We start from the raw sequence: 26,727 nt of genomic DNA on the forward strand, positions 1-26,727 counted from the left end.
AAAAGCATGATGGGGAGGGTGGTATACTTAGTGTTATTTTGTTTGGACTGGACAGGGTCGTCTTTCTTTCTCGGCAAACCTCGCAATAGCAAGACTTATGATACAAATATCATGGGCTTAGAATACTTTGAGGCTACAGTATCGGAACAAGGAATCCCATGTGCTCAGGTACGGGGCTCTGCTGCTAACTCAGGATGTGAACTTTGGACAGAAGAGGGCAGCCAGCCTTCGTGATCGGAAGAAATATGCTCTTGCAGGCGAGAGCAATTGCCGTAAAACGGGCAAGTTAAACCCCATATGCTACTCTGCAGAATATTAGGGTTGGGGTTAAACGAGTGCCTCTCGTTGAGGACTAACTGACAAACTGGGATCGAGTGACTAGTTATTGGCTTTGTTTGTTTACTACACAGTAAATAAACAATGCAAATCCGCCCGAGTCATTGTTTTGAATTGGACTCGATTCAAACGGGATTTTTAAGAAACTACAGCAAAGCTAGAGATAGCCGCATGCCTCTTAAACGTAGACTTGGTGATGAGATCGTGGCCCCGATGATGTCATGGCTCAGGGCTGGACCGGGCTGGCGCGATTGAGATCATTTAAATGAAGGCAGGCGAGGGTGCGCGCCGAATATGCCCCACTTTACGGACGCGTTGACCGACGCGCCCTGCACTTTGACCAGGCCGAGGACGCCACACCAAACTGAATCCTCATCTCCATACTACACTCTACACTAATTACTTACTTCGTACCTTACCTATTTCGCAAAACCAATTCCAGCCAACTTGGCTGCACATCTCTGTTGCACACGCATCTTTTGTCGGTCTGAGCTGTAATCGCCACCCTTTTCACTCTGTCCACGACGAACTGCCATTATCCACCGGCTGTCACCTGCACTGAACAACACGACTTCGAACCACAATTCATCAACAGCAACCTTGGTGGCAACCGCACCTACAACCACGAAAACAACAAGCCACAGCCCGAAACACACCTCTAAATAAACACAAACACCAGAACAACCCCCCACAACAAGCGAAAGAATAAACAAACGGACGAAATGGCACCTCGCCGAACACCCCGCCGCCCCGCCGGCACCACCGCCCCAACCCCCGACACCAGCTCCAACCCCAGCAACTCCAGCACCGCCACCAAAAAGAACACCACCACCAAAACCAACACCACCACCACCTCCACAACCACCCCAATCTCCACCCCCCGCGTAACCTACGAATCCCACCCCGTGCCCCAACAAGTCACCTTCCCCGCGCGCCGCAAGACCGTGCGCACCTACGGCGGCCGCCGCTCCCTCCCTGCGCGGCTGGAGACCACAACGACGATGACGCCGCCGGGGTCGAATGACTCGGCTGTGGCGAAGAGGAGGGGGAGGAGGGAGGGCAGGGGGTTGAGGCAGCAGACGTTGACGCAGGTGGGGTATGTTAGGTCGTCGTCGGGGGTGGGGGAAGGGGAGGACGGTGGGGAGGGGTTGTTGTTGGGGGAGGAGGAGGTGGAGGGGTTGCAGTTGCAGCGAGGGGTGGAGGGGGATGGGATGGTGGGGGAGGAAGAGGTGGAGGAGGAGGATGTGGAGGTGAAGATGGAGGTGGTGAAGGTGGTTGCTAAGAAGAAGGCTGCGCCGGAGAGGAGATCTAAGAGAAGGAGGACTATGGGCGATGTACCCACGCCGAGGCTGGAGAAGAAGGGGTCGAGTTTTCATACCCAGACCTTGACCCAGTTTATGGGGGCGTCTGCGTCACGGTTGGAGGATGATGGGTTACGGGTGGAGGATGGTGAGGAGGATGTAGATGTTCTGCTGCCGTCGGGAGGGACGCCTGTTAAGCAGTCCTCCGGGCCGCGATGGAAAGGGAAAGGCAAGGCCACGGTGCCCGACCCCTGCACCCCGAGCAACAAACGCATCAAGGTCAACCCCGACGAGGTCCCTGCTTCACAACCGACTCCGTTTACGCCGCTGTTGGGCCACAGTCCGCTTGCGCCGATGAGGTCGCCGCTGACGCAGAAATCGACTAATATCGATGCCCCGCTGCCGACGATAGAAACAGTTTCGAAAATACCGCGGACTTTGACCATCCAGGATAGTTACAGCATGGGGGACAGCAGCAGCTTGGGATTCCCGTCCTCGGCGGCGGGCGACACGCCGAAAAAGGAGGAGACGCAACAATCTACGCGGGAGCCGTTAAGTGAGATACCGGTTGCTAGTATTGAGCTCGGTGTCGGTTCCACCCCGGCCGGAGAGACACCAACGTCAAGGAGAAAGAGGATGTTCTTCGAGATCCCGGATACGGACGACGAATTGGACAGCATCGCGTCCACGCCCTTCAAGACGAGCCCTGCACAACAAACGCCGCTAAAGCAGGAGGTGATTGAGGACAACTTCGAAATAGCGGCAGATCCAGGCTCGGCTCCACGAACTCAGAGGACTGCTATTTCGGAGACTCCTGTAAGCTCGGCCAAGTCGAATAAGGAAAACGGGACACCTGCTATCGGGATGTGGGAGGACAAAGACATGGATTATGGTGCGGAGGAGAGGGAGGGCACGCCAACCCCAACGCCGCGCAGGAAATCGCAGGCCGCTAGCAGGACTAGCCAGGTCAGCCCTAACACGGCCTCGCAGTTCTGGACGGGTTCGGCGGAAAGTAATGGCAGCATAGGAACATCAGCTGGGGTTGCACGCGAGCCGTTGACCGAACTTTCATTGCGCGAGGACTCAGCGACAGAGGAAGACGACCGGTCCAGCTCACCCGCATCGACCCCCCTTGCATCGCAGTTCTACGGCAGCATGGGCAAGTCGGATGCACGGATTCGTAGGCCGAGTCTCCAATTCGAGGATCCAGATGAAACGGCGAGCGAGGCTGAGGAAGAGGAGGCCGAGGAAGAGCAGGCCGAGGAAGAGCAGCCCGAGGAAGAGCAGATTGAGGAGGAACATATACCAGTGTCAATCCTGAAGAAAGCGGCGTCACAAAAAGACCACTACGCCAATGGCCGGAAAAGGCGCGGGGCGACACCCAACCTCAACTCAGAGGCATCGGCTAGCGAGACGCCGAGCACCCCAACTCGGGGCACGCCAGCGCCGGCCGTCCGGAGGGTCCAGATCGAGCTGCCGCCGCCATCCTCCCGTGAAGTTTATAAGGAGACTCCCCGAAAGCCGCAGAAATCGTCGCCCATCTACCAACGACATACCCAAGCTCGGTCTCAGTTCTACAGCCAGGGTCTCGAAAGCCAGCGTATCCCTTTGGAGGTTATCCGCTCCCTTGGGCCACAGACAGACCGCTCTGATATTCTCACCGTATTTTCCGCGGATATTGTCGAGGGTATCGTAAACGGTCTCAGGGACCATGAGTTTCGGAGCTACAAATTCCCGGTCCAAATCTCCCGATGCTGGATCTACACTGACCTCCCTGTGGGTGAGGTGAAATACATGGCGACTCTCGGCCCTGCCAAAGAGCCGGGTCAAATCGATGCTGGCACCGGCGTCGGCAACGCCGAGTTCAACGCCGCCACATCGGGCTACAAGTTCGCCCACAAGCTTGTACAAGTGTATCAACTCAATAACCCGGTGCCACTGGCAGACATGGAGGACAATGGGCTGGGTGCAGGGCCGCCGCAGCGTTACAAGTACCTTCCTCCGGCGATTGTGGGACAGTTGCTTGCAAATCTGAGATGTCCGCTTTTTTGCGAGGAATACGAGGAGGACTTTTCCTGTGGTGACTTTCTAACCAACGTCGACCAAGGAGGTGTAACGATCTCGCAGGAACTGGAGGACCAGCTGCGCAGCGATATCCTCCACTCCACGCAAAAGCCGTCTCGCGCCGCTTACCCTCACGACGAGGAGGAAGACGTCATCCCCGCGAGCCAGAGCCCAACCCAGCCGCGGTCAGCTCCCCTCCCTACTCAAAAAGCAAACGGCAGCTTCGCCCGCCCACCAGTCCCGGCACGCTCCAGCCCGCGGATCCACCACCACCAGAGCAGCCAATCCTCGGCGGCAACCCCCCGCCCCAAACTCCCCCGACAACCAACGCCCGCCAGAACAACAACAACAAAAGCCCGCCGACCACCCTCCTCCACCTCCCAACGATCCATCCGCCCCTCCCAAGCCACCACCGCCTCCGACATCTCGGCCGTCTCCTCGCCCGACAAGTCCTCCGGCCCGCCCTCGGTGCCCCGGCCCCCCTTGCCCGGATCCAGCGACATGTCGCTGCCTAGTCTGCCTGACGACGACGAGCATGCTAGCTTGCTCCCGCGTCCGCGCTCGGGCTTGCTGCTGTCGTCGTCGCAGGGTGGGGTGTTGCCGCCGGATAGTTTGCTGGTGGATGAGGTGAGCTTGGCGCCGCCGCCGGTGGAGGTGTGGGATTCGGATGATGATGAGGGTGGGTATTGAGGGGGTGGGTTGGGTTGTTGTATTGATGTTGGGAAGCGACGGTTGTGAGTGATGGATTCCATTGGGATAGCGCGGTTTATGTGTGAATGCTTTGTGAGGTGCCTGGAGTATGACGGAGTTACATATAGACCTCCCGCCTGGAGGTAACGAACGGCGGGACAAGCGATGGAATTTTAGGGGTGGTATTTTGTCTTGTGGCAATAGCGTTCGTCGTTTACCTATAAGAGGGGATTGTTCATTGAGGCCACCATAGGGTCGACTCCGGTCTCACTGGCACGTAGGTGCCAAGGGTTGATTCAGCTGGGTTATTGTTTTATGAAATGTATCTTCCTATTATATGTGAGAATGGGGGAATAGCACTGACTAACTAGACTAAGAGCGGAAAACTCGAGTTGTAACATTGCGACCAACATGGAAAATGTGAGAGATCTGGCGTATCATCTTCTGGCCCAAAAAGCCGGCCTCGAACGAAAAGCAAGAAAATGGGGGAAAAATCTAAAGGACCTCAAATATATTTGAATCAAGTAGAAGAAAAGGTAAATAGAGTTAATAGTTATCTCCAGTCGGGGTTTGGGGGAAACAGCACCCCAAGTCCCAGCGGTTCTCGAGTCCCCTGCTTGCAGATGTCTTGGCTGCGGCAGGACCCGGTCCAGCGAACCACAGCATGCCATTCTTGAGACCGCACGGGCCTTAACCTCAGCTGCGCTGCCTCGAAACCAGTTCCATCATAACTCGGGGCACAAGCCTCATCCAACTCCACAACTCCACCTTTTGCATCTCGACGAAGCTGCCCCCCGCGATTCGAACTCGGCTGCGCATTGACCGCATTCGCAGCCGGGCCTACACAGAACCCCGACCGGGCGACAACAACGCTCGCAACTTCGGTCGACCCTTTGTGCGAGCGGCGCTCCCAAAATGTCACGGCACCCCCGCCATCAGTCGCTGCCCGATCGTTCATGAAACTCGAATTCCAACCCTAGCTTGACGGGTGCGCTTTCCCGTCGTAATTACGGCAATGAACGGCCGCGAGGCGAACAGGGCGGAGAGGTTCGAGGATGAAAAGAGGAGGATAATCGACAGCTGCTTCGCCAAACGCGACGAGGATGGCTCCCGTAAGCAGCAATACTCCCTCCATCCGGAGCTTGCCTCGGACAAACCTCCCCAACTGACAGCCTGTCATAGCCCTCGAAACATATATAACGCATATCAAGATTACAGAGTACCAGACCTCCCCAACGGCGCCGCCCCCACCCTCAGCAAGGACGCCTCAGTACGAAAAGCCCCGCGTCATTATCGTCGCCGTGCGCAAATCAGGCCGCGTACGCGTGCACAAGTCCAAGGAGAATCCCAATGGCACTTTCTCGATCGGCAAGACCTGGTTCCTCGACGATTTGACGGCGATCGAGTCCTTTACGAGTCCGACTGTGAACCCAAACGCTCAACAATGGGCGGGAGATGTGGGGTTTGTCGTATCGCTTGGCAAGCCGTACTACTGGCAGGCCCAGTCCGACAAGGAGAAGAAGTTCTTCATTGCCAGCTTGATTAAGATCTTTAACAAGTACACCGGCGGGCGCAACCCTACGTTGACAGGCTTCGAACAGCGCGAGCTCGACCAAGTCCTCGGCGGAGCCCAAGTAGCTCGACGACAAGAACGACCGCCCCCTCGGCCCTCTGCACTCGACACTGCGCCAAACAGCACAAATGCCTCCGTTTCTTCTGGATACAATGCGCCTCTCAGCGCCCAAAATTTCAACGCGCAAGCCACTCCGGCACCGGCAGGTTTTCGTGAAAGGGTGGGCTCTCGGAATCCCTTGGTGCCGAACGGAACGTCGTCGCCTGCCCAGAGCATTGATACGGGGCGGCCTTCCCAGGACCACCAGTCGCTACGCAGACTCGCTTCTGACAACATGAGCCAAGACTCGGTCGCAGCGTCATCCATCTCGAGAAGCGAAGACGCAATCAGTTTGCGGCCGAGTACGAGAAATGGGCCGACCAGCTCCTCCCCTTACATTACCCCTGAGCCGACCCCGGCCCCCGCATCCGAGGAGAAGCCCCCTGAGCGGAAACGGCCTCCAATGGATCCTTTGCGGCCGTTGGGGGTTGATAAGAACCTGATACCGGCCCCGCTCATGAGCCCAGGCATGCGCCGAGAGCCGACGGTGCCGCCGCGAAACGTAGAAAGAGTCGCGCCTCGAAAGGACTCGATCAGTCGCCGAAACGAGACTCCACCTCGAGCCGAGGTCACGACACCCAAGCGGTCGCCCAGTCCCGCCGTTTCAACGCCCCCTTCTGCCCCCCCAACATCTTCCATACCACCTATCCCCACGCCGCCGACCGATAATACCGTACCCGAGCCTCCCCCGGAGCCTGAAGGGGAAATGAAACCGGGACTCAAGTCCATGCTTAACAAGAAATCCAAGGGGGAAATTGCCGGGGCGTTTTGGAAAGCCGCGAGCGCGGCCAGCGCGTTCAAGCCGAGGCCCGGTGGTGCCGCGGAGCGTCTGCGATCGAACCAAAACAAGACGAGCGACGGACCCGATGGTATCACGAGCGTGGTTCCAGCGCCACCGAAACCCGTACCGGTCCAGAAGCCGCCAGAGCCCGCCCCCGCCGAAGCCGCTGTCCCTAGTATCCCTGAGGTCAAGATCACCGGCTCGGATTCCATCACGGGGCCGACCAGCGCCCAAGCATCGATTAAGGATCTTAAGGAGAGAAAGGAGAAGAAGGCTGAAGAAACCCCGGCGGTGGAGGGACCACGGCGCTCGGTCGTCGCCGGAAACGACACCAAATATCTTGCGACGCTCGGCATAGATCCATCCCTGCTCGACAACCGGACGAACGAGTTTGCCAAGTGGTTGGATTACTTCGGGTGGGTTCCGGGCGAGAAGATGCGTTCGCGCAACTTTGACGAGATGCGAACAGACCTTGACCGCGAGCTGAGCAAGGCGCAGGCCGGCGGCTGGCTCGCCCGTTTCCAGGAGGAGGATGAGAGGGTTGAGGCCATCAAGAGGGGCATCGACTTGTCCATCAGCGAGTGTGACGAGCTGGACAACCTGCTAACGTTGTACAGTGTCGAGCTATCGGTAAGTTGATCTGATTTTGGATTGTTGGTCGCCGTGTTCTGACGGGTACAGACACTCTCGGATGATATTGCGTACATCGAGGCCCAGGGCCACGGTCTCCAGGTACAAGCCGCAAACCAGAAGCTGCTCAGGAAAGAACTAGAGTCACTGCTCGAGACGTGTGCTATCAGCGAATCCGACCTTGACGCTCTCAAAATGGCGCCCCTGGAAACGGCAGCCGGCGTGGAGGATATCGAGGCCTCTCTTGTTACCCTGTTTAAGGCCATGATTAAGATCGACCCAACACTGGGCAACAGCGAGTCGCGGAAGAGCGAGGACATGAATGGTGACCAGTCACTCGGCCTTGACAGCGACTACGGCAAGATGCGCATCGTCCAGGAGAAGAAGGAAATGTACCTTGCCGAGAGCTCCCAGTTCATGCGTCGGCTCGTGATCTTCATGGAGCGGCATTTCTCGGAAGCCTTCCGCGAGACAAAGATGGCGCTCGACGGAGCGTTGGCGAAGAAGGCCGACGCCCGGAACCATGAGCCTGGAAGAGACCTGCTGTGGATGTACAGCCCCCTGATCCTGTACGCCAGGGACGTCGACCTCGATAACTGGAATCGCATCCTCCAGATTTACCAGGACCGGAGCCATCCGATCTACAAGACCGAATTCAGGGAGGCCATAGAAGCGTGGAAGAAGAACGCAAGGAAGGTGACGGGTGATGAGAGCGAGCTCCTTTTCACGTCACAACAGGAGAAGAAGGAGGAGGGCCTCGCAACAACGGCTCGGAAACTCACTGTCAAACGTAGCCAGACACTGGCGAGGAGTCTCCGGTCCCCTCTCGGCGACGGCAGCCGGACGAACCTGGCAGAAAAGACGCCGGACGGTAGGGCGCTGCCTTACGAGGTGTTTGCTGGTGTTTTGGACGATTTGCTACCGTTAGTGGAAATGGAGCAGAACTTCATCGTCGACTTCTTCCACGCGACGACTCTCGAGCAGTCCGACTTCCCGGATCTCGTCACAGCTTCACGACCCCGAGACCGCCGCGGTGGTGATCTGAAACGGCACCGCTTGATGGAGCCCGACCGCGACCTCGCCCGCCGGGTCACCAAGGCCATGGAGGGGATATTTATGTTCCTGGAATCCAATCTGCAGCAGCTGATGGACTGGGTGCTAGTCATGGATCCTCTGTAAGATTCCCCCGACCTTTGTTTGGTTTTATTCCACATCTAACCCCCCCTAGACAAGGAGTCGGCATCCTGGCCACACTCGAGCGCAAAATGGCCGACATGAGCCAGTCCAACCAAGACTTCCTCAACAACGTCCTCCAAAAGCTGCACGGCAACCTCGAGACCAAGTTCAAGAAGTTCGTCGACGACCAGATCCGCGCCATCGAGGAGACCAAGGTCAAGATCAAGAAACGCAAGGGCGTCATCCACTTCATCCGCATTTTCCCTCACTTCAGCACCGCCGTCGAAAACATGCTCGGCTCCACCGACCCCTCTCTCGCCGTCCGGCGCATGGTCGACCGCGAGTACGACCGGCTGCTCAAATCCATGTTCGACTCGCTCAAGGTGATCGCGCGCGAGAACCCGGCGCTCGGCAGCACGGGCATCTCCTCCGCCGCCACGGCCGCCTCGGCCGTCGCTGACCCGGAGGACAAGGAAGCCCTCAACTTCCACATCCTCCTCATCGAGAACATGAACCACTTCCTCGAAGAAGTCGACAACTCGCGCCACCTCGAGGTCCTCGACGACTGGCGCGACGCCGCCCAGCGCGAAATGGCCGAGCACCTCGGCCTCTACCTCAACGCCGTCATGCGCCGCCCCCTCGGCAAGCTGCTCGAGCACCTCGAGAACATCGAGGCCCAGCTGCAGGGCGGCAAGAGCGCCGCCGGCGTCGCCGCCCAGCCCAGCAACACCAAGGCCGTGTTCAACAAGGTCCTGGGCAACTATGATGGCCGCGAGGTCAGGAAGGGCATCGAGGCGCTGCGGAAGCGGGTGGAGAAGCACTTTGGCGATGAGGAGGCTGGTGGGGGCGGGTTGACGGTTGGTGGTGGTGGGGCGGCTGGCGTGCCGGCGCTGCCGGGTCGGAGTAGTATCGCTGTGGGCGGGAATAGCAGTCTGGTGAACAGGGTCACGAAGGAGTGTGAGAAGTTTTATGGGGATGTGGAGATGCGTGTGGGGAGGGTCACCACGGATGTGTATGGTGGGGATGTGCTGTTTGAGTGGCCGCGTGCGGAGGTCAGGAGCGCGTTTTCAAATGGGGCCGGGAGGTGAGGTGGGGTGGTGGTGGTGATGGGAGTGTGTTAGATAGTTTGGGGGTTGTGTGGATTTGGAGAAGGCGAGGGGTGATCATTGATATATATATTTTTCTTTTTCTCTGCTTTCTTGGCTTTTGGCTGTTGTGGTTCCCTAGTTTATGAACTGATGAAGTGGTGGTTGGGAGGTAGGGTTGCGGAGCCGGGGCAAGCAGCGGAGGTTGTGTGCATCGCTTGGTTATACAACATTGAGGATTGGAAACTAAAAACTACCTATGAACCACCCATGCTGGTGCTCTGGTGTCCCTTTTCGGGGTACATTCTTGGTTACGGTTGTCTATGTTTAAGGGGATGGGTGGTCCGATATCAACACCCACACAGAGCTTGTGGGGCAGTCATCATTGCAGCTTGGTTTGTCTCAAGGCTCCCAGGTCCCATGACGGCTGTTGTTGGTTAATGATTTGGAGTTTGTATTTCGGTCTCGAGTGTTGTTACGTCCTGGCTAGAAGGCACAAAGAAGGCGGGTGATACACCCACGACTACCCCCCGTTCGCGCAACATAACCCCAGCAGCAACCCCAGCTCCTCCTACCCACCCAGGCTCGTCGGCAAAAGCAAACGCCACTGGACCGAGTTATCCAAAACCACCCCCAACCCCCCTACCTCCGACTCCCCCAGCATCTCCCTCTCCTCCACCACCACAACCCACCCAACCCAGCCCAACCTCACTCCTCTCCTCCCCTTATCCCCACCACTCCTCAATCCCAACCATTATCACCCCCCCTCACACCCACCACCTCTCCCTCTCCCCTTCCCCATCCATCTCCGTCCCCGTATCATCATCACTATCCTCATCCCCCTCCGTATCATCAACAACCCCATCCGTATCCCCCTCCAACAACCCCCTCCACACCCCATCCCCAAGCTCATCCAACCCCGCCCCCACCAGCTGCACCGCCTCCTCCACCTCGTGCGCCAGACACCCGCGCCACCATCCGCGCCGCCATCCGCGCCGCCACCCGCGCCCTTCTTCCTCGTCGTAGTCGCTGTCGAAGAGCGGGAGCGGGTAGGGCAGCCCGTCGGAGTCGTGGGCTGAGGAGTCGGAGTCTGAGTCTGAGTCGCTGCTGTGGTGGGAGGAGGAGGAGGAGGAGGAGGAGGGGGGGGTGTTGTGGGTGAAGTAGAAGGGGAGGATGGGGGAGCGGGAGGGGAAAACGTGGGGGGAGTGGGTGGGGGAGTCGGTGTGCCATTCGGTGACGTAAAAGGAGCTGCCGGGGGAGGGGAGGCCGAGCCAGTCGTGGAGGGCCGGGGGGTGGTTGTTGTTGTTGTTGTGGGGGGTGGGGGGTGGGGGGGTGGTGTTGCGGGAGGGGAGGTCGAACCAGGCGTTGAGGGTTGAGATGGCTTGCGGGGATAAGGGTGAGGAGGGGGGTAGGGAGGGGGGAGGGTTGCTGGTGGTTTCGATGGGGTCTGGCCTGGTGTAGTAGAACGGTTGATCCGTTAAGAGCGAATTTGCGTACGGCACTGGCCATCCACGGTGGGGAATATGGCCTGTGGTTTCGGGGAGTCTAGAGAACATGGGCCCGGCGAGGAGGGGCGAGAAGGGCTCTCCCGTATGACCAGATGACAGGCCGAAGTGGGGGGAAAAGGGCGGGTCGGGGTCAAAATAGAAGTTTTGGTCCTCGAAGTCGTCGTCTTCCTCTAGCAGCTCGTCGTCGGCGTCGTAAACGTCGGCCTAAATGCTTGACAGACGGCCACACCTTTCTTCGTCATGGTTCTGGTCATGGGCGGTGGAATTGTTGCGAAAGGAGTTCGCACTAACACCGGATCCTAGAAAAGACATGGTGCTCTCGGATGGGCGCGCGACGGGCTGGTTGTTATTAGGCGGATCACTGGCGAGTTGGCTAAGTTGTGCTGGACTCGGAGGCAGTGACGGCGGAAGAGAAAAGGGGGACAGCAGTATGGTAAGATAAGAAATAAAGAATGTCGCATGCAGGTGTGTAAAGTATGGAATGTTGAAAAGATCATAAGAAAGGATGATTGAGCGGGCTTGCTGAAAGAAGGGTAACAAAGGATACAGCCCAGGTTGGTGATGTTCTGAAAGAAGGAGGAAGATGATAGCTATATACTCATCCTTGATGCGGACTTGACTCACACAATAGGGTGTTTACCAATGCAAACTTCATCAAGTCTCAAGTTGCTTGCTATTTCTTTGCCTATTGTGCAACTATTGTTCAAGGGGTATGCAAACTCCACCACAGTGCATCCCATCAAACAACCAACATGGCACTTACACAATGCCAGCGCCACCACCAACAATAGCAGCACAATAGCCCTTTCATCCCATCAACGCCCAATGCTCAATGCTCCAACGCATCCTCAAACAACCTCCTCAACTGATCCCTCTCCTGCTCCAACTCCTTCGCCAGCCCCGGCGCCAGCATCAGCACCCTAGCCTGGGGTATCGTCCCCTCGACCAACTCCTCAATATGCTCACGACCAAACCCCAACTCCCTCAACCCCTTCGGCTGATCCCCCAGATCCGCCAAAAACTTCGTCAGCGCCTCGGCCAGCACCTCGCCGGCGCTCTCCTTCTTGACGGTGCTGACGTCGACGCCAAAGGCCTCGGCGGCGGCGAGGTGGCGCTCCGGGTTCGACGGCCCCGTGAAGCGGAACACGGCCGGCGCCGACACGGCCACCGACACGCCGTGCGGGATGATGGGCACGTCGATCTCGTACCCGGCGTGCCGGTAGCCGGGATTTTGGCCTGAGATGGGGTACGACATGCCTGGTGAGGGGGGGGGGGGGGGGGGCGGGGTGGTTAGCAATGATGATATCTTATATTCTGTTTTTATCGGCCGTTGTTTGGGATTCACTCACCATGACACAAATGCACGCCCGCATTCCCAAACCCCACCCCCGCGAGCGTACTCGCCAGCAACATCTCACTCTGCGCCTCCATATCATCGGGATCCCGCACCGACCGCGGCAGGTACTTGACCGTCTGACGCAGGGCGTTCAACGAAAAGATATCACTGATGGGGTTGGCGCCCTGGTAGGCCGGGCGGAGGATGGGGTTGGCCGGGCGCGGGGTGCGCTCCTGGAAGGGGATGGCGGTCCAGCTCTCAAGCGAGTGGCAGAGCACGTCGAGCCCGGACGCGGCTTTTACGGCGGCCGGCATGGTGCGCGTGTTGAGCGGGTCGCAGATGCCGAGGGTGGGCTTGAGGTTGCGGTGCGCGACGCCGGTTTTGGCGCGCCGCGAGGCCAGGTCGAAGATGGCCGTGCCGGTCGTCTCGCTGCCGGTGCCGGCTGTGGTGGGTACCGCGATGAGCGGTTTGAGCTTGCGGTCGATGGGCCGCCCCTTGCCGAGGGGGGCGTTGACAAAGTCGAGGAAGTCCGCGTCCGGGTAGCAGGAGTACAGATTCATCAGCTTGGCGGTGTCCATGACGGAACCGCCGCCGACGGCGAGGAAGGCGTCCGGCGCGTAGGGTTTGGTCCATTCGATGGCTTCCTTGACACTACCAGCAGGCCTGTCAGAGTCTGCGGGGAAAGGGCGAAGGGAGAGAGGCATACGAATAATCCTTCGGCTCGACCACCACCTTCGCATAAACCCGATACTCGATCCCCTCCGCATCCAGCGCCTCGCGCACCTGACGCATGGCCTCGAGACGGTCCACAGTCGGATCCGTCACGACGGCGACCCGCTTGGCGCCCATGTTGGCCAGGTCCATGCCGACCTCGCGAGTGACGCCCGGGCCGAAGCGGATGGACGATGCGGCCATCTCGAAGGCGTACTCCTTCTGCTGCGCCGGGTCGCGGGGAGTGGCATAGCCGCGGCTGCTGCCTCGGGTGATGCTGCTGTGGAGGGATGAGGTGCGGTCCGCGAAGCGGGAGACGGTGGTCAGGGCGGAGGGCGCGGTGGCGGCGTGGTGGTGGTGGTTGGGGTTCGAGTGGCAGGGGCAAGATGGTGGGTGGCTGAATTGGACTGTGCGGAGGAGGTTGACTGCCCGGGCGGCCCTCTGGGTGTTTGTGTGAGTGAGTTGGGGGAGGGGTGAGTGAGCAGGTGAGGGGGAAGGGGGCTTACGTTGGGTAGGGCGCGGATGGTTGCTGCCCCCATACCTGACGCTGGGTTTGTGAAAGTTGGAATAGGGTGATTGGTGATGAATTCAGGGATGGGGTTGACTGGTTTTAGGATATGCAGCTCAGTTCTTTCTGACTGACTTCAATGAGATGAGAACCCAAAATAGGAAAAAGCATGTACAGAGAGAGTAGCTCCTTGCATACAGACAAGATAAATGCAACACACGCACGGCACGGCAGACGCTCCGAGGCATCAACCCCCTTTCCCCGGACCGAGCCCCAGCTACCCCACACTCCGGTTAAGCAACTCCCGAGCGGGCTGCGGCGGGTTGCGCCGGATTTAAACTGGGTTGGTTGGCTGCGGAAGAGCCCCGGATTCTTGGGGATGAGGTGGTGGAACCGCCTTGTGGACTGGCGGAGCTTCCCCGCACAAACCAACTCCAGTTCGCATTCCTGGACGGCAACAAGGTCAAGGTATTTTTGTATGTGGTAGATACGAGTCAGGGTTGGCTTCGCCGGCCAAGAAGGTATATTCAACACGAAAAGTAACAACAACAGAAAACACAACCGCTCGCTTTTGCAAATCTAATACACCTCCAACACATACCGCCCATCCTCCTTCAACCTCTCGATCTCCTTACGGGGATCCACCTTCTTCGCGCCCTCCCTCGCCTCCACCGCAATCGCCTCCTCCAGCACCGCGGTAACATCCGGCACCGGCCACGTCGGCCCGCACAGATAAAACGACCCCTCATCCTTGATATACGCCTGCACAATCTCCGCAATGGTCTGGCGCATGCGGTCCTGGATGTAGATCTTCTGGGGCTGGTCGCGCGAGAAGGCAGCCCCCAGCAGCGTGATGACCCCCGCGTCCATGTAGGCCTCCCACTCCTCGCCGTACAGGTACTCCTCGCGCTGGTGCCGGCTGCCGAGGTACAGCAGGATGGCGCCGATGTCCTTGCCCTGCGCCTTCTGCATGGCGCGGTACTGCACGAACGCGCGGAAGGGCGCCAGGCCCGTGCCCAGGCCGGCCATGATCAGCGGCGCGGTGTCCGCCGTGGGGAGTTTCATGACGGAGGGCTTGACCGAGACGGTGATGGCGGTGCCCGGCTTGAGCCCGGAGAGGTAGCGCGTGGCTTGGCCGTAGCGCGTGCGGCCCTTGGTGTCGACCCAGCCGACGACCACGATCATGAGCGCGACGGAGGTGGGGGTGACGGCTTGGGCCGAGGCGATGCTGTACTCGCGGCGCTTGAGCGGCGCCACGATGCGCACGAGGTCGGTGAAGGTGGGGTGCGCCGACTGGAACATCTCCAGCACGTCGACGTAGTTGACCGTCTCGACTTCCGAGAGGCGCTTGAACTCGTCCGCGCCCTCCTTGCCGCCGAGGAACTCGAGCTTCTTCTTCTCGGCCTCGTCCGTCGCGAACTCGGCGAGCGACTCGAAGAAACGCTTGGGTGGCTTGCCGAGGATGTCGAGGTTCTGCACGAGCGACTGGTACACGGTGCGGGTTTCGGCGACGGCGGGGTCCTCGCGAGAGGGAACCTGGACGAGGTCGTCGGCGTTGAGACCGTAGAAGTTGATGAAGTCCACCACCTGCTTGGGGTCGTTGTCGGCGTGGATGCCGAGCGCTTCGCCGATGTTGTAGGTGAGGCCGGAGGTGCCGAGGTCGAACTCGATGTGGAAGATGTTGCGGTCGTAGGCATCCGGCGTGAGACGGCGGTTCTCCTGGACGTGGACCGTGAAGGTCTTCACCGTGAGGTCGGGACGCAGGTCGATCTGGGTGCCGTACGCCTCCTTGAAGACGAGGCCCTTGGCCGCCTCCTGCCAGCTGTCGAGCTTGAGCGCCGGCTCCTGCTCGTCCTTCTCGAAAGCCACGAAGCTGGTGGGCGTGAACGCCTTCAAGGGTGCGGCCGGGGCCTCAGCCACCTCAGCCCAAGCAGCCGGGGCCTCGACGGCCTTGAGCGCTTGTGGGAGAGCGTCGGCAAACTCGGTCAGCGTCACTTCGCCCTGGGCGACTTCGCCAAACTTGGCAAGCTCGGGCAGCGTAATCTCGGGGCGGGCGACGTGCAGGAAGGCAAGCTGGGCCAGGAGCTCGGCGTCCTTCTCCAGAGCAGGTGAGAAAGAAGAGTCAAGGACAAAAAGCTCGAGACCCTTCTCTTGGATCTGCTTCCGGGCCGCAGCCGGGACCCGCTTCTCCAGGTCCTCCTCCTTGAAGTTGGGCAACCGGAGGATGAGCTTGCTGCCGGCCTTCGAGCCCTTGACGACATCAAGGTCCTTGAGCAGCTTCTCCTCGGCAACAAAGACAACATCGGCCTCCTCGATGGCAAAGGGCGCCTCGATGGACTTCTCAGAGCTCCGGATATCAGTGCGCACAGCGCCGCCTTGGACGAGGTTGTCATACGTCTCGTGGACGTAGACATTGTTAGGAGCCTCGCGCGCGAGCAGCTTGCCAAGAGACTTGGGCGCAGCGACAGCCGACGAGTTATCAACATCCCAGAAGGTGTACTGACGGGCCTGCTCCAGGGCGTGCAGCGCTAGCCTGATCTCGTTCTGGCTGTCCTTGGCCGTGAGCTGGTGGATGATGGAGGCAACCGAGCTGGGAGTGTGGACCGTCGACGCAGCATACTTGACGTCGACAACCACCGGCTCGTGCGGCCGGTCGGCAAACGAGATGGCTGTAAGGACATCCGAGTACAGCGCAGACTGCACGGACGCGTCGTCCACGGCCACGCCGTCACGGACCTGGCCGAGCACGGCGATCTGGCGCACCGACTCGGGGAGGGCCTCGAGGAAAGCCTCCTCGATAAACGGCCGGTAGATGCGGACGTTGATAGCACCAACCTTCTTGCCCTCGGCGGCGAGCGTGTTCACCACCTGCTTGGCAAGCTGGGCCTCGGCGCTGCCAAAGACCACGAGGACCAGCTCCGGCGCCTCATGGCCGTGGTACTCGAACGGGGCGTACGCGGTGCCCAGCTCGCTGTTGAACGAGCGCAGGAGCTCGACTACCTTGCCGGCGGTGTCCAGCCTCTTGTTCAGAGCGCCGGCGGCCTGGGCCACCTTCTTGTAGATGTCGGCGATGCTGGTCTCGCTGAGAGCATCCACCACTCTCAACGTCTCCCTGGCTGTGCGAAGGCCGTCGTAGACGTGGAGCGTGGGCAGCAGCGAAGCCAGGGCCGTCGCGAGAAGCGACATGTGTTGGACTTCGTAAGCAGAAGCGCTAGAGACGAGGCCGAGGCCCAAGTCCTCGGCAGTTTGGAGGGCGCTCTCGTAGTCGACGACCAGGCCATCGTGGGCCGAGTAGTCGGCGGCCGCGATGTGGGCAACGAAGGGGCTGGCTACCCCATAGAGGAGCGAGAGCTGGTCTAGGGCCGAGCGCAGGTGACGAAGGCTCAGCGAGGGAGCCAGGAGGGTCTGGGGGATGTGACGCTTGCTGAGGTCAAAGTCTTTGGAGAAAATGTAGCCCAGCGCAAAGGTGCCGGCACCGGCCCGGGTCTGGAGCGGCACGACAGTTGTTGTCTCGCCATGGATGTTCTTCTCGTCGGCTTGCGACCACTCCTTCACGGCATTGTCGAGGTTGAAGGTCTCAGGAGAGAGGGAGAAGATCTTGTCGGAGAGCTTATAAGCCGTCTGCTGGACGAGCAGCTGGCCGGTGACATATGTCGGTCCAGAGATGGAGCTGAGGGGGATCTGCTGGGTCGAGACGGTCTTTTCGAGTCCCGCGGGAGTTGTGGTCGCTTCTGGAGCGGGCACAGTGCCTCCCGTGGTCACCTCGTGCTTCAATTGCATGGTGGGCGGTTTGATATCGTCTTCAATGGCTTCAATGCCAGTGGCGGACTGGCTCTTGAACACTTCTTCAAGAGCAGGGACTTGGCCGTTCGCAAAGTAACGAGGCAAGAGGGACGAGAATGGCCCAGGAGATGCCTCGAAGCGTTTGCGAACCGCAGAAACGGAGAGAAACGACTGCGCCAGCGAGAAATGCTGGGAAATTGGTGGAATTGAGACTCTTCTAAGCTCGAGAAGAGAGTTCTGCAAAACTGAACGGAGAAGTTTATCCTACCTTTTTGTCACTTTTTGTCAGCCCGCCGGTCCACGGCAACCCGCGTGGCGTCTCCATAAAGTACCGCAACATGACTACGCAGTATGGCAAATTCTGGACCGAGCCATCAAAATGCTGTGGCTTCGTCTCGAAGTCGCGTTGATGGAGGACGATGGCGTGATTAACGCTAACCATATTTGGTGGTTTTGTGGGGGTCGCTGATTTCAAACGACGGGGTTTTGTAAGCGGGAGCACGTGGGGGAGCACGTGTGAACGCTCCGATTCCGGTTCCGTGGCCACCGAGCCGCCGACAGCCACCGAGCCCCGACACCGAGCCACCGTCGAGCCGGCCGAGTTCAGGAGAGGCCAGCTTGGTTGTTGAGCTCTTCATTTTTCTATGTATTTTGCCGTGCCTGAGTTCCTAAGAACCAGGAAACGGGACAGAAACGACGTCCAAGCCAGAGTATGGTACCTAACTAATTCGTATGTGTCTATGCTGGTCCTCTGTAACCGCAAGTGAGCGGGTTGCACGCCCAGTCTTATTATTTTGTGACTGGTCTTGCTAGTGTCAACAGAGCGCAGGAAGAGAGGAACGGAAGTGGATTGGAAAGGGAGAGTTGTATTGGATTAGAAGTTGTTTAAGGAAGCACAGATGCTTCCATGCTCCGCAGAACGATTCAAGCGGCCGGAAAGAGGAGCCCCTTCTTGGCACGGCGAAAGGGGTCCACTTCTCCGAATGTGGAGGAATATCTTCCTGCGCAAGGTGGTCGCACCATGGTCGCAACACTGCATTCGATGTTGTGAGACCGGAAAAGATAAGAAGTCAACAGTGCTTGTGTGGTATTTTTTATCGGATTCTTGCATCAAAGTTAAAGATACATACAACACTTCCCGAGTGTGTCTTTTCCGCTCGACTTTTTCCTGTCAGTTAACAATGATAGCATGAGCACGCCGTGGCGATCTCGCCAAGCCGGCGAAGTGGAAACCTCGTCCGGAGCGGCGGCGGTGCACCAGACCGGCCGGTCTGAGCAGAACCGCTTGGAAACAGACGGAGTCCGGTGCGTCCGGATCCGAATCTGTCTCAAGCCGCCCCACAGTCGCCGTCAATTCGCTAAAGTCTGCCTGGTCTGCACGGCTGATGCGTCATGGAGCGTCATGGGGTCCAGATTGCAAAATTCGGGCGCCGATGCGGGAGGCGATCCCGAACCGGCTGCGGCTTTTGTGCGTCGTGAGCTGGCCAATGGTTTGGTCTCGCCACCTCGCAATGGCGAGACTGATGATGCATTCATCCTTGGCATAAGCTTGCGATGAACCGGACCACATCCTTTCTGCGAGGTAACAGCAGGCATTCTTAGGTACACTATTCATTTCATTACCGGGTAGTGTGACTTCAAGCCGACTTGATGGGGTCGGTTCGAAGGCTGAAGAATGTTGGGACAAAGAAAATGCAAATGCTAGGATACGGGTGAATTTATCGAAAAGAGCGGGAGGACTCGACTGCCGGATCTCCCAGATGCAAGTCCGAGATCGATGAAAATCTGGGGAAAACCAGAAACGGGAATGGAAGGAACAATCCAGCCAGCCAAGCCAACATTTCCGGAGCCAGCAACCATGCCCAAGTTGGAAAGCGGATCCAAAACCATCACGGAATCCAGACAACCGCAGCCCTCTTGGCAAAGCAAACTGCGTCAATTGTGCGTGAAAACTGCTGAATAATTCTAGAAACAGCGAGAAGAGCAGAAAATTATTGTCTTGAATGGCGTTTGGCAACGACTGTAGTCATTGCTCTGTAACTATATCAGCCGTGTCAGCCAAAAGGTCAGTCGCCTCCCCTTCTCGCCTTGTACCCTGTTTGCCATCAGATCGTCATCAATTCTTATTTATTATTGCTTCCATTCCTGTTCTTTGCATCACGACCTTCTTACGCCCTGCACCGTCTTGTTCCCGTACAGCACCTGCAATCTGCAATCTCTCATTGACTGATTGCCCCAGTTCCCCATTTCCCCACAAGCAAACAGCAAACCGCCCCCAGATCGGCCCTTTCAGCCTATATCCCGGCGCTGGCGACCCCAGACATCCGCATTTCCTAGAAGGGAAACCTTTAATCTACGCCCGCTGTGCCACGTCCGACTGGCATCGCCAATCACTCAGGTCGCACACACACTGCTGCTGCTTTCGGCTCTGGCCAGCCGAAGAGACACCGGCATATCCCCTCTGACCCGACTCTGCTTGCTCTGACTCTACAGGGGTTGGGCCGCCCGGGTTGGGCAGCCGTCACTGCATATCACCATGGCACCCTCCATACGCCGGCCGATGACCGCCGGACCAGCTGAGACTGTCTCAACCTCGTTCCTGCTGGCCAATCTTCACTGTCCTACCTGTGTATCGACCATAAAGCGCGCCCTCCACGAGTCCTGCGGGGAGCTCATCAACTGGGTTTCACCCAATATAGTCACTTCTGTGGTGACCGTTGAGCACGCCCCGGCCGCATCTCCCCGGCAGATGCGCAAGGCCCTCGAGGAAAACGGCTTCGAAGTATGCGGCATCACAACCTCGTCCGACGCCGTGTCTGATCTCGATCTGGAACTTGGTGAAACTCAGCAGCAGGGCGAGAGCAGCCACAGCAACATGGACCGCCCGGCGTCTGGACTCAGCCGGTGGTTCAAGCCCTCCGGGCCACAAGCCTCGCGGTCTCAAAAGACGCTAGCTCATCTCGCAAACTGCGAGCAGTGCCGAGGGACCATTGGCACCGAAACGGATGAGAAGGGCGTGTTGGAGACCGTGTCCCACCATGCCAACCTGGCCTCGAGTAAACCCACTCGTTCAAGCCAGCCTACCAGCGCCGCGTCCAAGACTTTCATTGCCATTGAGAGCGATATGGACCCCTCGGCCCAACCACTCTGGCGGGCCACGCTGGCCATCGGAGGCATGACGTGCTCTGCCTGTGCCAACATGATCACCGAAGGGCTGAAGAAGAACGATTGGGTTGCAGACGTCGTCGTCAACCTCCTCAGCAACAGCGCGACCGTGGACATTAGGGAAAGGGAGAAGGCTGACGAACTAGTCCAGGCCATAGAAGACTTCGGGTACGAGGCAACCCTGGACTCGGTGACTGACCTCAACCAAGGGAAACGGAAGGGCCCGGACCACTCAGACACCTGGCGGGTAACCGTCGCCATTGGCGGCATGACATGCGCCTCTTGCTCTAACGGCATCACAAGAGAAATGAAGAAGAGGGATTGGGTCAAGGACATCAGCGTCAACCTGCTCACCAATAGCGCCTCGGTAGACATCCAAGGCCGCGACAATGCCGATAAGTTAGTGGAGGCGATCGAAGACCTCGGCTACGATGCCGCCCTTGACGCCGTCGTCAGCCTAGCGCAAGAAGCCGCCGAGGACCACGAGCGGACAGTCGAGATCCGCATTGACGGTCTTTACTGCGAGCACTGCCCGGACCGCGTAACCAAAAGCCTCGCCGGCTTCCGGCGCCACCTCGAGGTCATTACCGCACCAACCCGCCAGCGCCCCATCATGAAACTCACCTACACTCCGGACGCGCCGTCCTTCACTATCCGCCACATACTCGCCGCCGTCGAAGCGAGCGACCCGGGCTTCTCCGCTACCATCTACCACCCACCCACTCTCGAAGAGCGCTCCAAGCAGATCCAGCGTAAACACCGTTCCCAAATCCTCTACCGCGTCCTCTTCACCGGCGCCGTTTGTATCCCCTCCTTCATCATCGGCATCGTGTATATGTCGCTGATCCCCGGTGACGACCACACCAAGCACTTCATGATGGAGGCCTGGACGTCGGGCATCAGCCGTGCGCAGATAGCGCTATTCATCATGGCGACGCCCGTTTACTTCTTCGCCGCCGACCTCTTCCACCGTCGCGCCATCAAGGAGATCCGCACCCTCTGGCGGCGCGGCAGCAGGGTGCCCGTGCTGCAGCGGTTTTACCGGTTCGGCAGCATGAACACGCTTATGTCGTTGGGGACAACGATCGCGTACATTAGCTCGGTGAGCCAGATGATTGCCGCGGCCGCGTATCAAGCGGAGGAGGTTAACGACTCCAACTTCTACTTTGACTCGGTCGTGTTCTTGACCTTTTTCTTGTTGTTGGGTCGGTTGATCGAGAGTTATAGCAAGTCGAAGACGGGCGATGCGGTGGAGATGCTGGCAAAACTGAGGCCGACGACGGCTATTCTATTGGAGGGGTACGGGACCGAGAAGGAGGAGGATGTGGTCGTCAAGGCGGACCTGCTGGACTTTGGGGATGTTGTGCGTGTCACACATGGCGCTTCGCCACCTTCCGACGGGACAATCGTTAGGGGCGAGAGCAACTTTGACGAGTCCAGCTTGACGGGCGAGTCACGGCTGGTAAAGAAAGTACCGGGCGATGAGGTGTTCTCGGGGACGGTTAACAAGAACGCGTCGCTTTTGGTGCGCATCACCGGCGTGGCGGGGACGTCGTTGCTGGACCAGATCGTCCACGTCGTCCGGGAGGGCCAGACGAAGAGGGCCCCGATCGAGCAGGTTGCGGATATGATGACGTCGTACTTTGTTCCGGTTGTCACCTTGATCGCCGTCCTCACTTGGATCATCTGGCTGTCCCTCGGCCTCGGCGGCCACATTCCGACCCATTACCTGGATGTCACCTCGGGCGGCTGGGTTGCGTTTTCGTTGCAGTTTGCCATATCGGTCTTCGTCGTGGCCTGCCCCTGTGGTCTCGCTCTCGCGGCCCCGACAGCCATCTTCGTTGGTAGTGGCCTTGCGGCGAAGCACGGCATCCTCGCCAAGGGCGGTGGTGAGGCGTTTGAGAAGGCCAGTAGGATCGATTGCGTCGTTTTTGACAAGACGGGGACCTTGACCATGGGCGGTGAGCCGAGCATCACCGACTCCGAGATCTACCGGGAAGACGCTTCCCAAAGGGATGCTGTCCTCGCAGCTCTCAAAGCAGTCGAGGAGAACAGCAGCCACCCCATCGCCAAAGCCATCGTCGCCTTCTACGCCACCCACACCACCTCCCGAGCCAACATCGACAACCTTCAGGAAGTTCCCGGGAAAGGGATGAAAGCAACATACCACAGCTCTTCCACGCCCGAATCGTCCTTCGAACTCGCCGTTGGCAACGAGTCTTTCATGTCCGACTTTTCCGTTTCCATCACATCTGAGACAACAGCCACCCTCCAGCGCTGGAAATCCGAAGCCAAGTCGGTCGCCTTGGCCGCCACCCGACCCCTCGACGGCGAGAAGTGGACCCTCGCGGCCGCGCTCTCCATCTCGGACCCCATCCGCCCCGAGGCCCCGCGCATCATCAAGGCCCTCCAGTCCCGCGGCACCCGCGTCTGGATGCTCTCGGGCGACAACCCCACCACGGCGGCGGCCGTCGCGCAACAGCTGGGCATCCCCGACGACCAAGTCATCGCCGGCGTGCTGCCGACGGGCAAGGCGGAGAAGATCAAGTATCTGCAGTCGACGCTGCGGGCGCGCGTGGGCGACAAGGCCGAGTCCAGCACCAAGCGTGCCATGGTCGCCATGGTCGGCGACGGCATCAACGATTCCCCGGCGCTGGCGACAGCCGACGTTGGCGTGGCCATCGGGTCTGGCGCGGATGTGGCGATCAGCAGCGCCGATTTCGTGCTGGTCAAGAGTGACCTGCGCTCTGTGGTCGACCTCCTGGATCTGTCCAAGGTGGTGTTCACGCGCATCAAGTTCAACTTTGGGTGGGCGGTGGTGTACAACTGCATCGCGCTGCCCGTGGCGGCCGGCATCTTCTACCCCATCATGAGCAACGGGCAGCATGTGCGGTTGGACCCGGTGTGGGCGAGTCTGGCGATGGCGTTGAGCAGTATAAGTGTGGTGCTGAGCTCGCTGGCGCTGAGGGTGCGGATGAATGGGATTGGGTACAGGGAGAGGCAGATTGAGTGAGCGAGTTATTTTGCGTGCGTTAGTTTTCTTGGGTTGTGCTGGCGGCCTATGAGAATGGGTGGTTGGGTTGGACAGACAGCATGCATGTGTTAGGTTGGTTTTTGCTCGTTACATACTTCGTACGGATAGATACCCATAGTTTTATTCAATGTCTTGTGTCCTGTCTCACTGAGTTCTTTATGCCTGGGGTGTTGGTGAAACAGTTGGCCCACTTGACTCACCATCGACGGATGAGGCCTTGTACCTTGACTTGGAGGACCTGCAGCTTGGGAAAGGAGTTGTCTTCGGTCTTGGTGGAAATGAGATAAATATCCACACTGTGCATACATACTGTGATGTGCATGCCAAGACTTGCGATCTGTGCAGCTGAGCTCCTGGGAGCTCAAATCTGGCCGAGCCTGGTTCCAAAATGTGTAGTCAACATGAACAAACAACGGAAGGAACCCAAATCCGTCCCGTTCATCTGATCTTCAGCCTTGCATCTTGACCAATTCGTCATTACCCCACACATTTGTCCGATTTTGTAGCCACAAAGAGCAGCCCGATTCTTTCTCCTCGCTTGAAAGCAACGACTCCAAACAGTGGGGGTTCGTCACTACGGTGACCACACTCTGCCGCACCCAACTCCAGCCGCGGCACAGCCGCTGGGAACACACACAGTACACGGCAGAAGGACCCCATCTCGGCGCAAAGTCAAAAATGAATTCCAATGTGAAGCGCAAGTTCAATGCGCTTCTCCAGGGCATCGGCAACCGCCCACCAGCCGAATACGGCACCGATCGCGACAACCTAGCCGATCCTGCATCCTCGCCCATTTCGCAGCGCTCATCGCCGCAACGGCCGAGGACAATGGCGGGCGACAGCAGCGCCGACCTGCTGAAGAAGCGCCGCACCGGCGGACCGACGACCACACCCTCAAAATACACAACACTACAAACCACCCCGATGCGATCCTCGCCCGCGAGCATACGCAGCGTCCCGCCGTCCACGACGACCATCTCCAACGTCACCCTGCGCAAATGGACCCCCGGTGCCGGTAGCCCAGCGCCCGACGGAAGGGAGGGGCTTCCACCGCCGCCGAAATACTGCCCGGGCGACCGCGACCAGCTGCTGCGGCGGCTCGCGACCTTCCAGGAGCTGACGGACTGGACGCCGAAACCCGACCGCGTCAGCGAGGTGGAGTGGGCGAAGCGCGGCTGGGCGTGCCAGGGCAAGGAGCGGGTTAAGTGCACGCTCTGCGGCCGCGAGCTGGTGGTCAAGGTGAACCGGAAGGAGGTGGACGGGAAGGAGGTCGCGGTGCTGATCGCGTCCGAGGTGGCCGAGTCGGTCGTGGACGCGTATGCTGAGCTGATTGTCGAGTCGCATGCCGAGGACTGTCTGTGGAGGAAGAGGGGATGCGATGGTATGTTTTTCGTCTACGGGCTGCCCGCCACCCAAGTCCTCGTGTTTACTGTGTATAACTACTAACAACTGCGCAGACTCCCTCCTACGCCTGCCCCTCCCGAACCCGAAGCTCGCCCTCCAAGGCCTCCGCCAACGCTACGACGAACTCTGCGAGCGCGCGCCCTTCCTCCCCTACGAATCCAACCTCCGCCTCCCACCCACCCTCGACCTCGACACCATCATCACTCACCTCCCCGCGGACTTCTTCACCTCCCCACCCCCACCCCCCAACAAAACCAACCCCACCACCACCACAACCACCACCACAACCCCCGCCCCCGAAAACGCACACCCCCAACCCAACCGCCCCGCCCTGGCCCTCGCCCTCCTCGGCTGGCAATCCCTCACCCACCCGCACCTCGGCACCCCCGTGCCCAACAGCGCCTCCTGCCACACCTGCCTGCGCCGCCTCGGCCTCTGGATGTTCAAGCCGCGCGAGGTCGACCCCTCCTCGGGCGCCGTCCTGGTGCCCGCGCCCATGGACCACCTCGATCCGCTGAGGGAGCACCGGTTTTTTTGTCCGTGGAAGAATCCGGAGGCGCAGCGGAATCCGGGTGGAGGGGGGGTGGTGAGGGCGGCGGCTTCTTTGATGAAAGGTGGGGAGGGGGGGGTGGTGTTGCCGGCGGCGTGGGAGGTGTTGGTTGTGGGGTTGAGGAATGAGGCGTTTATTCGGGAGAGGGTCGCTGGTGATGGTGGTGGTGGTGGTGGGGGGGGCAGTCGCAAGAAGAAGGGCCGGGGTGTGGTGTCGGGCCAGGGTCAGGGCCATGGCCGGAGCAAGAGTAGTGTTCCTGCTCCCGGCTCGAGCGGTGGTGCGGGTGCGGATGGGGCGGCGGTGCCCAAGACGCCGGAGAGGCCGGTGACGGTGGATGGGCGGCCGCGGGGTTTGGTGGGGGGTGAAGATGAGGACGGGGAGGAGGAGGGAAGGGAGGGTGAGGTGGATGATGAGGAGGCGAGGGATAGGAAGGATCGTGATATGATGTCGAGGCTGCGGCGGGTCAAGAGTCTGTTTAATACCAAGGCGGGCGGGAAGTTACGGAAGCTGGGCTCCAGCAGGCCGGGCACGTCGCATTCGAATGTGGGTGGTGGGGAGTAGTTAGTTCTGGGTGGGTTGGGTTTCTATGTTTTGAGAGGATGGTGGAAACAGCACAGGGGGTAATGAGCGGGCGCAGGGCTTGGCATGTGTATTGTTATTTTGGTCTTGAAGCATGCAAAAAGGGGATGGGCTCTTGCGTTAGGGCGGGGGTCAATCAACTCCGCGATAATAAATAAATTGTACTAGTAAAAGTTGACGTTCAATCTTTGCTTCCCTAAGGATCAACCGCAAGTAGATAGGGGTTTTTGTTCATCCGACTCTATTCGTACCTTCCCTCAAATTATTATCCAACAAGTGAGTCAGTTATGAGGAAGGGCGTTCTACCACCACTCATCGATGGTGTGACGAACCTACTTCAGGATCCTATCCTGTTAGGGTTCAGCTTCGTTGAAGGTAATCTCTCGAGGATGCTTAGGTTCGGTGCAGCCAAAG

The 26,727-nt window shown here is 59.0% G+C and overlaps 5 protein-coding genes across 5 annotated transcripts; 4 read left to right on the forward strand and 1 right to left on the reverse strand.

Moving 5' to 3' along the window:
- Positions 1-1,058: 1,058 nt before the first annotated feature.
- Positions 1,059-4,632, forward strand: F5144DRAFT_640224 (uncharacterized protein; the record flags this gene model as incomplete). The annotated part of the gene is made up of 2 exons (XM_066792739.1): positions 1,059-1,427; positions 1,521-4,632. The coding sequence occupies 2 exons, from the start codon at positions 1,059-1,061 to the stop codon at positions 4,389-4,391; spliced, it is 3,240 nt and encodes a 1,079-aa protein (XP_066645982.1). The 3' UTR covers positions 4,392-4,632.
- A 681-nt stretch (positions 4,633-5,313) lies between these two features.
- Positions 5,314-9,898, forward strand: F5144DRAFT_93090 (exocyst complex component Sec3-domain-containing protein). The gene is made up of 4 exons (XM_066793578.1): positions 5,314-5,503; positions 5,574-7,474; positions 7,526-8,649; positions 8,703-9,898. The coding sequence occupies exons 1-4, from the start codon at positions 5,407-5,409 to the stop codon at positions 9,736-9,738; spliced, it is 4,158 nt and encodes a 1,385-aa protein (XP_066645983.1). The 5' UTR covers positions 5,314-5,406; the 3' UTR covers positions 9,739-9,898.
- A 2,174-nt stretch (positions 9,899-12,072) lies between these two features.
- Positions 12,073-18,023, reverse strand: F5144DRAFT_544617 (sulfite reductase [NADPH] flavoprotein component-like protein; the record flags this gene model as incomplete). Its single annotated transcript, XM_066787305.1, has 8 exons — positions 12,073-12,479; positions 12,593-13,230; positions 13,286-13,731; positions 13,797-13,894; positions 14,023-14,075; positions 14,228-14,245; positions 14,400-17,770; positions 17,850-18,023. The coding sequence occupies 8 exons, from the start codon at positions 18,021-18,023 to the stop codon at positions 12,073-12,075; spliced, it is 5,205 nt and encodes a 1,734-aa protein (XP_066645984.1).
- Positions 18,024-19,361: 1,338 nt separating this feature from the next.
- Positions 19,362-20,120, forward strand: F5144DRAFT_93125 (uncharacterized protein). The gene has a single exon (XM_066793579.1). The coding sequence runs from the start codon at positions 19,585-19,587 to the stop codon at positions 20,044-20,046; it is 462 nt and encodes a 153-aa protein (XP_066645985.1). The 5' UTR covers positions 19,362-19,584; the 3' UTR covers positions 20,047-20,120.
- On the forward strand, positions 20,118-26,295 carry F5144DRAFT_589914 (copper-exporting ATPase-like protein; the record flags this gene model as incomplete). The annotated part of the gene is made up of 5 exons (XM_066790102.1): positions 20,118-23,755; positions 23,835-23,847; positions 24,390-25,161; positions 25,238-25,756; positions 25,799-26,295. 5 exons carry the CDS (start codon positions 20,118-20,120, stop codon positions 26,293-26,295), a joined length of 5,439 nt encoding a protein of 1,812 aa, XP_066645986.1.
- Positions 26,296-26,727: the final 432 nt, after the last annotated feature.

This window comes from Chaetomium tenue (genome assembly GCF_020726465.1).
Source record: "Chaetomium tenue strain MPI-SDFR-AT-0079 chromosome Unknown F5144scaffold_2, whole genome shotgun sequence".
NCBI lineage: Eukaryota > Fungi > Ascomycota > Sordariomycetes > Sordariales > Chaetomiaceae > Chaetomium > Chaetomium tenue.